This window comes from Miscanthus floridulus, chromosome 12, assembly GCF_019320115.1.
Source record: "Miscanthus floridulus cultivar M001 chromosome 12, ASM1932011v1, whole genome shotgun sequence".
Classification (NCBI taxonomy): domain Eukaryota; kingdom Viridiplantae; phylum Streptophyta; class Magnoliopsida; order Poales; family Poaceae; genus Miscanthus; species Miscanthus floridulus.
The window spans coordinates 78,924,767-78,935,101 of NC_089591.1; the positions used below are offsets into that span (position 1 = coordinate 78,924,767).

Consider the following 10,335-nt stretch of genomic DNA (forward strand, 5'->3'; position numbering starts at 1 on the left):
GCATATCAATTTTGCATGTGAATACATATATGGATGCACTATAGGTGTACCAAGTCTTAGTTTTTTTAAGTGGTCGAAGTGCATTTTTTAAATGGTTTGCATATTTGCACCTAAGATGTAATTTGCACTACATATTTTACCTCATAGACGCATCTCAACACTTACACTGAAAATTAGAGCCACAATGTAGAATTGTACATTGACTGATCATCCAATGCGATGTCGTCATGCAAAATTTAAGGTGCAATAAAAACTTGTGTAAGGAGATTAAAAAAAGGTAAAATACGTACTTGATTAGTACGGTTGCGAATCAAATGCACTTGAATCAGGTGGGGGTAAAAACAATACACCGAATTATCTGGTGATCTCTGTGTTTTGCACTTGTGTACTATGCCTACTTCTTCACACGAGCTATTTATACCCCATTTAGAGCTTCTCAAAAAACTTTTCTAAATCTCACTCTCTAATTCATCATTTGGAGAGTTATTTGCATAAAAATCGCTTTATATATCTTTTCACTCTCTTACAGTTTTTCTATATCTCGTGCGCACTCTAGAAAGTCATTCTCGTCTTATATTTTTGGCTAGCGAAAAATCCAGAATAGAAGATGGCTATATTTGGATAACCATTTAGAGAAGTTATTGGAGTCTAGTTTTTCACAAAAATCTATATTTCTAGCATTTAGGAAGGATATAGAGAGTCTCTTGGAGATGCTCTTACGGGCCATTAAAAGGGTGTTAGAGGTGGGAAAAGCTATACTTGTGTGGTTGGGTTCTACACATATTTGAAAGCCTTTGCTATAAAAGTGCTTAGGAGAAAATTAAGGCATCGATGCTAAGATTTTCAATGAATGCTTAATGTTGATCTTAGGATATGATGTAACTTGAGCATGACTCGATATGGTAAAGATAGCGAGAAAAGGGTTTCGAAGAACCAAGCAAGGGTGAAGGCTTGCATGCCGATGGACCACGACTGTACGAAAAAGAGAGAACTTGCATTGAGTCAAAAAAAAATATACATACACGCATACTCACCCCTCTAAAGACACGCACATACGCCCTATCTTTATACGCACTACCACATCACACCATATAACAAGAAATACAACACTTCTCAATTCTAGATTTAGGGTAAGTCAATTTTTAAGTTTACCATATTAGAGAAAAAATAATATTAATATTTATATCTTTAAATATGTTTTACGGTAAAAATATGTTTTGGAATTAATTGATTGTTGCTTATTTGATATCATAAGTATTTATATTATTTTATAGATTATATGTTTGAAATTCCGATTCTCGAGGAAATGAGAATTGCATTCGTTTTTTGAACGGATGGAGCACTTCTAAATGAAATAAACAAAATCTATGTCACCTGTAATCAGATGACGTTACAAAAGTATATATCACATTATATAAATCCTATATATATTAACTAATATTGTCTCTGTTTGCTCTCGATTTCTCGAACTATGTGGGGACACGACGTCCTCAGCCGAACGAATCCTTCGGTTTCCTTGACACGTTCCCAGATATACTCCGGCGCGGCATATCGGACGCAGGCGTCCTGCAGCAGCTGGCAGTCGTACAAGACCGCCATGGACAGGATGTCCGCCACCGTGAACGGCGTCACCAACGTGCAGAGCCACTCCTCGCACCTGAGTTTGAGCCTCTCCACGTCGTACCTCTCCGCGGCGAAGAGCATGGCCCCCACCGTCTCGTCCGTCGGCTCCACGTAGGTCATGTCCGGCAGCTGGTCCGTGTACACGACGTGCAGCAGCGCCTCGAACGCGTTGGCCGTCATCTCCTCGTCCTCGTTCTGTATGTACCGCCAGAGGTTGTCCTGCCTGTCGTTGAGCTCCCGCACCTGCTGCCGGAACACCCGCGAGCGCGCCGCGAGCACGCACGAGTGCGCGCGGAAGGGGGTGCCGCCGACCTCGTACGTGATGTCCGAGCACTCCTTGCTGTTGAGGAGCCAGAGGAAGGCCGCGGGGAGGTCGTCCGGCGGGACGGTGATCGTCGGCTGCTCCGCGAGGAGCGGGCTCGGCGGCTTCCCTCTGAACACGCCGAGCCTGCACCGGACGACCAGGCGGTCGTCGCTGCTCATCTGCTGGAGGTCCGCAGCCGCGCGCTGGAGGCCGAGGTGCTCGGAGTTGCCCGCGTCGTTGGCGAACGTCACCCTCGCCTTGGCAGACTTGTTGTTCCCTGCAGCGTCCGTGAAGTTGAGCACCTCGAACGTGAACTCGGCCGTCGTCTCCGGCTTACCGGACTTCCCGCGGGCCAGAAAGCAGGACACGCTGTCCCTGCTGCCGTCGTCGTGCCCGTTGGGGTACACCTTGATGTACCAGTTGCTCTCGCCGACGCGGAACTGGGCGGAGCGCACGCACTCGCCGCACTGCAGCGACGCCTTCTTCACCGAGAAACTCGCGATGGTGAGCGTGTGGGACCCGAACACGATCTCCGTCGCGCGGGTGGAAGTGGAGCTGGAAGCCCCCGCGTCCATGTATGGCGCGGAGCTTTCGGAAACGGACGACGTCGTAGGGACGTCCATGGCGACGCCGCCGCCGCCGCCAGCCTTGCGGTTGCGGGCTGTGAGTCTCCACGGGAACGCAGACGGCTTTGACACCACCGTGGCGTCGACGGTCAGTGTGCTCCGGACCGTGAGGCTGTCCGTGTGAAGGCACGACGACGCCTCCATCTCCCGCCTTCTGGCGAACTCGACGTAGCCCTTGCTGTGCCCGTGTTCGCGCACCGCCAGCGTGCTCCTGGCGGTGGCGTCGTCGAAGACGGTGTACCGGCCGGTCCCGTCCAAGATCGCTACCGTGAGCTCGAAACGGCCGAACGCCTCCGTGCGGCACTTGACGAAGACGGCGACGAAGTCGCCCGTGTCGGGGCTGAGGCCCGCCGGGTATACCTTGATGCGCCAGGAACGGCCATGGAAGTCGAAGGGCTTGGACTTGAGCACCCCTCCGGCGGGCAGCCGCGCCGCCGCCTTGGAGTACTTTGGGAACGGACAGTCAAAGGTCTTCGTCGACAACATCTTATTACTTTACTTTGGTGATTGGCCAGACAGATACGAAGCGGTAAGATAATAAGGCCCTGCCGTGCGTGGCATATATGTGTCTCGGCGTACATATAGAGGTAGTAGAGGAACTCCTTGTGTAAAGGGCATACGAGGAGTCCGTGGCGAGCCCGACCCGTACGTGCGTTTCTATATTTATCCTGCTGACGGTGCAGCACTTGTGTAACTAGCTACCATATTGACGGAGAACTAATTAATCTCGCGTCGTGTGCAAGCGTCCCTAGTTAATACCATCTAGTAGATGGGTTCTTGTCTCTCGGCCGCCGGAGACGGCGGGCAGGCGTCGGCATCGAGCGTGTCCGGCACCCACCAGTTCACGATCCTGGGCTACAGCACGACCAAAGGCATCGGCGTCGGCAAGTCCATCCTCTCCCGGTACTTCACCGTCGATGGCCGCACGTGGTTCGTGCGCTACTACCCCGACGGCTACAACTTCCAGTCGTCAGGGTTCATCGCCTTCTACGTGCAGACGCTCTACAAGCCAGTGTGCCGCCCCGTCCTCGCCCGCTTCACCTTCGAGCTCCTCAGGCCCGACGGCAGCGTCGCCTACGCGCTCCGCTCCGACCGGACGTGCAACTTCGACACGCACTGCAACAGCTGGGGGATCCGCGCCTTCGTCGCCCGGAACGATCTCGAGGGCGCGTACCTGGGAGTCCTCCACCAGGACGCCATCAAGGTGCGCTGCACCGTCGAGGTCGTCAATAGCCAGAGGAAGCGCTGCGGCGGTGGTCGTCAGGCCACCGTGGCGTCGGCGTCGGACTACGCGGCGAACGCCATCAGGTTCTTCATCAGCGGCACGGCGCCATTCGACGTCAAGTTCTCCGTGGGCGGCGTGACCTTCGAGGCGCACGCGCTGGTGGTCGCGGCGCAGTCCGAGTGGTTCGCGGCGGCGCTCTACGGCCACGGGGGAGGCGAGAGGTGGGTGGAGGCGGGGCTGCCGTGCATACCCATCTCCGGGACGACCCCGGAGGCGTTCCAGGGCGTGCTCCACTACGTCTACCACGACGCGCTGCCGGAGGAGCTGATCAAGGCCAAGGGCGAGGCCGTCATGATGCCGCAGCTGTTCGAAGCCGCCGACATGTTCCTCATCGGGAGGATGAAGGCGATGTGCGCCAGCCGACTGCGCAAGTTCATCAACGACGACACCGTGCGGAGCATCATGGAGCTGGCGCAGGCGCACTCCTGCGAGGAGCTCCAGCTGGCGTGCCAGAATCACTTGGGCCGCCGTAGGCCGTAGGCGAACTCCTGCAAGGAGCTCCAGTTCTGTAGTAGAGTACTAGAGTATCCTTCCATTATCTAAATTGAATTACTAGTAGACCTCGTTTTGGGGGAAATTGTTGTTTCGGAGATGCCAGCGCCCTCACACCAGCCAGCTATTAAACAATTCCACAAACCGCCGGCTGGTCGCGGCCCATCAACGAAAATCCGATGTCAGGCACTCAGGCTGCTCGTAGTAACAGAACACAAAGCGGCATCCCAGTCCTGCATGTGTAACAAAGAAAGGGAGAGTGTGCGCTCGTGTCCGCGTTGCCATCCCCCGGCGCACATCCTCCACCTACCCCGCCGCGCCCCTCTATAGTCTAGTCTGAGAAGAATGCAAGGTAACAGAAGACGAGGAGGAGACACCGCGACGAGCGGCATTAGACAAGAAGGAAGCACCCGATCTACTTTTAAAATATCTAAATACAACATTTACAACATTAGTACGAAGACAGGTGAAACACTTAAAATATGTTTCTGAAACACTTGCAAAAACACCTGAAAAAACACTTAAAACCATTGCAAACATACGCAACATCTACATAAAACACTCTCTACATACGTGTGAAATATATACAACATGCAGATAAACACTCATGCAACATACATCTGAAAAAAACAGATGAAACATTGGGAACCGACTTTTGCAACATACTAACCATTGCAACGTATGCAATATCCCGATCTACTTTTACAACATCCTGCACCACTTGAAACAAACGCATGCAACATGCGCTTTCAAGCGCAACATCTACTTGCTGCTTACGAAATAGAGGCTCGCCAGCGTGTGGAGTTCACCAGAGGCAGCCTGCCATCGCCACCATCGACCAGATCGACTTTGCCCCACAAGGCCGGTGGGGACCCCTTCATGGCTGCCATTATCCTGGGCTTCATGCAGGACAACAGCCCCTACAGTTGGCGCCGCAGTCTCCACCACCACCGGATCTCTTGTCGCACAGTGGATCTGGTGGAAGGATATCGACGAAATTTGATCGGCAGTCTACCGAGGGGTATACCCACGGTAGTAGATGAATCGGTGGAGGTGCACGTGATACGAACCAAATAGTAACAAAGACGCAAGACACAAGATTTATATAGGTTCAGGTCGTCAGCTTGACGTAACACCCTACATCATGTGCTCTGTTATTTTGTATTGATTGTGTATCAGATTCGATATCTCATCTAGGGAATCCCTGCCTCTTCTTATATACTTTAGAAGGATAGGGTTATTAGAAAAATATCTTATTTGGTGTTATACAATAAATCACATCTTTATGTAGTCTTACGGTGCATGCCTTGATCTTGTGGGCTATGCCACCTTTGGGGCGCGGCCCATGTCTTGTCTTGTGGGTACCAGGGGTCATACTCCATAGCTAGTCCTCGAACGTCTTGTATTCTTTGAGTAACGCTATCTTGAACAAGTCCGAGCAGTTTGACGTGAAGCCGATCAGTTTTACCGGTGATCTGAGCGGTGGAAGTCGAAGCCGACTAGTTTAAATGGTGAACTGAGCGGTGAAAGTCAAAACCGACCGGTTTAACTGGTACGCAGATCTCGGACTTAGTCAAGTAAGGCTTGCTACAAGGATGTAAGGGGCTCAAGATAAAAAATTAAAAATTCTCCACCTTAGGCGAAGTGCAGACACTTAGACTCCGTTTACGAGGAATCATCCATGATTTAGTCAATAAGGAGGGTAAATTAAAAAAAGAGCACTACATTCACCAATGGTGAAGTGTAGCCACTTAGTCCCTAAATCTACTGGAAGATGAAGAATGAATTTTGTAGCAGGGTCAAAGAAAATAAATCTGAAAGCTTGTCGACATCATCTGACATGTGCATATTAAAACCTAGATATGCTGCCCAAGATCAGCACCCTGATCCGAACAGCATGGAGCAAGCTGATAGCACACCGATAAGACATAGCAAGATCCGATCGTCAAGGGAGTCCCCAATTTAGCTGACGACTCTTGCCCGAAGAATCCGAACGCTGAGTCCCTAGCTTAGCTGACGATGAAGCGACGAACAATCCAAACGCCGAGGAGTCCCCAGCTTAGCTGACGATGAAGCGATGAACAATCCGAACACCGAGGAGTCCCCAGCTTAACTGACGAGCCCCCAACGTAGCTGACGATGAAGCGACGGATAATCCGACCAGTTGGTTGGTGAAGAATCAAGCACCGAGCAGCCCAACCAACTGGTGGGCGGCGAAGTGAGCGCCAAGTAGAAGTGAGCGCCGAACAGTCTGACCAGTTGGTTGGCGATGAAGGTCATGAACCTAGCGGTCCGACCAGTTGATCGGCGGAGAAAACAGCGGTAGAGCTTGCTGATGACATCGACCTTAGGTGAAGTGTATACACTTAGGCTTCGTTGACGAAGTCAGATGATCATCATCCATGACTTAGTCAAAGAGGATGTTAGCATTGATACATGCGCCGTAAGGTGTAATGTATACATTGTAGTCCCCGAGCCTGACAGTAGGTGAAGAAGACACCTGGTGTCAGGATCAAAGAATATCAACGACCGAGAAAGAAAACGGGAACTTAGCCAACCGTTAAATTTGATACAAGCACCGTAAGGTGGAATGTATACATTGTAGTCCACGAGCCTAACAGTAGGTGAGGAATGCACCTAGTGTCAGGATCAAAGAAGTACAATGATTAGTTAATCAGAATAACTGAGTCCTAGCTTACCCGAGCACACAACCAGCCCCCAGCTTAGTTAAAGACCAGTAAGAGGAAAAACAGTACACTCGCTGTTAGGTGAAGTGTACACACTTAGTCTCCGAGCGTGCTGTAAGATAGAGCAACATCTTGTAGCAGGATCAAAGAAAACAAGTGAAAAATACAAAATCCTCGTGCTTAGCACTGGACATTGGAGTAAATTTTGGAGAGTGCTGAGCACTTAAAAACAGAGAAAAAATGGAGAGTGCTTAGCATTTTACCGTTGGAGAAAATTGGAGAGTGCTTAGCACTTAAACCATGGAGAAAATGGAGAGTGCTTAGCACTATACCGTGGAGAAAATGAAGAGTGCTTAGCACTATACCGTGGAGAAATTGGAGAGTGCTTAGCACTATATCAAGGCAAAGTTGGAGAGTGCTTAGCACTATGCCGTGGAGAACATACGAGAGTGCTTAGCACTTGACCGTGGCGAAATTTAGAGAGTGCTTAACACTATATCAGGGCGAAATTGTAGAGTGCTTAGCACTTGACCGTGGCGAACAGAGGAGAGTGCTTAGCACTTGACCGTGGCGAAATTTGGAGAGTGCTTAGCACTATATCAGAGCAAAATTAGAGAGTGCTTAGCACTATGCCGTGGAGAACATATGAGAGCATGGAGAGTGCTTAGCACTATATCGACGAGACGTGTGGGGTATTCTATCCCAAGATTCTTGTGCACGCTTAGAAATATGGGCATCACCGAGGAGCCACCGCCGAGCGCTCATAACGTAGGGCGCTACTGCTCGTGCACGTTTAGGTGCTAAGTCGAGGACCGGGCTGCTTCTGGATAATGCAAATGAAAACGTGACTGGTCGGCGGCGATGAAATTGCCCAGCCCTCAAGCTTTTCTGGCCTACCGTCATGACGGCGATCGTTGTTGTCACAACACCGTTCTTCGCGGCGGTCAACATCGCGGCGCGGCGTGGCTTGCTTTCGACTCAGGCGGCTCGCTTGGCGGCTCGGCGGCTCGAGTGGCTACGTGGAGTCGTAGGCAAATGGGCGTAATTGGAGCCTGACGGAGTCAATTCGCGTGGGGAGGCGAAGCCCTTGAGCATGTCCGACTGAGGCGAGGGCGCAGTCCAATTTGAATGGCGATAGTATGCGTCATCTTAAAGATGTTTAGCATGAAGAAAAGTCGTTTGGAGAATAATCATGTAGAGAATAGTATGAAGAAATATCATGGCAAAAACTTTATTAAATATTCATATATAAAATGGTACTTATTTTTAGATATAACGTCGGATCGGTGGCGTATGACGTTATCTGGTCGGCGTCGATGAAATTGCCCGGCCCTCGAGCTTCCTGGCCTGTCGTCATGGCGGCGGTCAGGGTCGTCATGGCGCCGTTCTTTGTGGCGATCATTATTGCGACGCGGCAGGCGATCGGACCAAAAAGTCCAGGCGTCATCGTCCTTATGCCGCTGGTCGAGCTTATGCAGATCAGATTCGGGGAGATCGTAGACATGTTTGATTTGATTGACGACCGAGTTGAGTAGTTGGCATGTCCCAGAGACGTAGTCGAACGAGAGCGCGGAGACGTAGCCGAACAGGTGTTGTCGCTTGATGCATCTCGGCGAGCAGATGAGCCGTCGTTCACGGGATCCTGCAGCTGATGACCCAACGAACGAGTGCACACACACACACACACGAGTGCATGCATACCACGCGCGTAGCTTCCATAATTAGCTTCTTCTTTGATGCATGTCCATAATTAGCTTGTATACGGCTATACGGACTCAGCTTGCATTGTTGCATGCTCCTTAGATGGATGTGAGAGACGTCATATCTTGCATGGAGCTGTAGCTTGATACGCCTTCCTTCCTTTGCTTGCTAGTCGAAAGCAACGTTGGTTCTTGATATTTCACGGCTCTTGTTGATTAGCCTGCATGGTAGGTGCGTGGCGTGCTTTCAATCTTGATTAGCCTGGTGCTGCGCGGTGTCGTTGCCGATGGCATCGGCAAGCGACGAGTAGACGACGGGGTCCTCAACGCCGGGTTGCCGCAGGATGACGGCGACGAGGTCGATGCTGCCAGCGAGGGCCGCTGCGCGCCGATGGCGATGAGTAGCTTGGTGACGGTGAGTTGATCACGTGTGACGACGACGAGATCGACGTTTGTGTCGGAATTGAAATCAAAACGTAGATGAATTCTACATGCATGCGTACATCACTACCGGAAACAGAGCCTTCGTCAAGTGTAAAATGCTTTGCCGAGTGTCAAAAATCAGGTACTCGGTAAAGACCTTTTTTTGCTGAGTGTCGCACTCGGCAAAGAGTTCTTTACCGAATGCCGGGCACTCGACAAAAAAGGGCACTCGGCAAAGGACTTCTTTGCCGAGTGTCAGACTCTGGGCAAAAGCGCGGCACTCGGCATAGGCTGCCCCGCGTAACGGTGTTGGGCCACGTCCTTCTTTGCTGAGTGTCTGCTATTAGGCACTCGGCAAAGATTTATTTTTATTTTTTAAAAAAATTCTTTGCCGAGTGTCCTGGATTTGACACTCGGCAAAGATCTAATTTTTTTTGAATTTTTTCGCCGAGTGTCCCAGATCTGGCACTCGGCAAAGTTTTTTTTTTGAAAAATACTTTGCCGAGTGCCCCTGACACGGCACTCGGCAAAGATTTAATTTTTTTTAAAATGTCTTTGCCGAGTGCCCCTGTGAAGACACTCGGCAAAGAGGAAAATTTTTAAAAAAAATTTCAAAACCCTCTTTGCCGAGTGCCTTATTCTTGGCACTCGGCAAAGACCCCCTTTGCCGAGTGCCATGCCCCGGCACTCGGCAAAGTTTTTTTTTTGCCTCCAAATTTTTTGTGTAGCCCTTTTAAAGCACCAGGAACTCCTACTTAGAATTTGTGGATTTTTTGTGGTTTTTTGATATATTTAGTTACTTTATTTCGTTTACTTGAATTTTTTCGAAAAATATAAATTTGAACTGCACGTGGTATGAATAATGGAATTTAATGATTCAAAAAATGATAGTCATGTTACTGAGTGTAGTGTGAGGCCGTATCCAGGAACGGACTCGAAATTTCGGACATCTTGTTCATGAAACATGAACGCGAACTTGCGTGCGAAGTGTTTTTAAATTCTATAAAAAGCAAACGAAGTCCGAAAATCATGAAACTTGTTGAGATGTCGTGATATCTTATGTGAAGGCTATGATAAAAATTTCAGAAGATTTCGTGCACGTTATCACGTACGATGCTTACAAAACAGGACATTTCTACATGATATCGTATGTGTCACATGTATTGATGTCGTGGTTTGTAAACATCGTACATGA

The 10,335-nt window shown here is 49.8% G+C and overlaps 1 protein-coding gene across 1 annotated transcript; it reads left to right on the forward strand.

The window, feature by feature from the left end:
* Positions 1-3,322: 3,322 nt before the first annotated feature.
* LOC136496212 (BTB/POZ and MATH domain-containing protein 1-like) lies at positions 3,323-4,318 on the forward strand. The gene has a single exon (XM_066491892.1). It carries the CDS (start codon positions 3,323-3,325, stop codon positions 4,316-4,318), a length of 996 nt encoding a protein of 331 aa, XP_066347989.1.
* The last annotated feature ends 6,017 nt before the right edge of the window (positions 4,319-10,335 follow it).

Coding starts and splice junctions, on each gene's coding strand:
- LOC136496212 (XM_066491892.1), top strand. CDS start 3,323: ATGGGTTCTTGTCTCTCGGCCGCCGGAGACGGCGGGCAGGCGTCGGCA.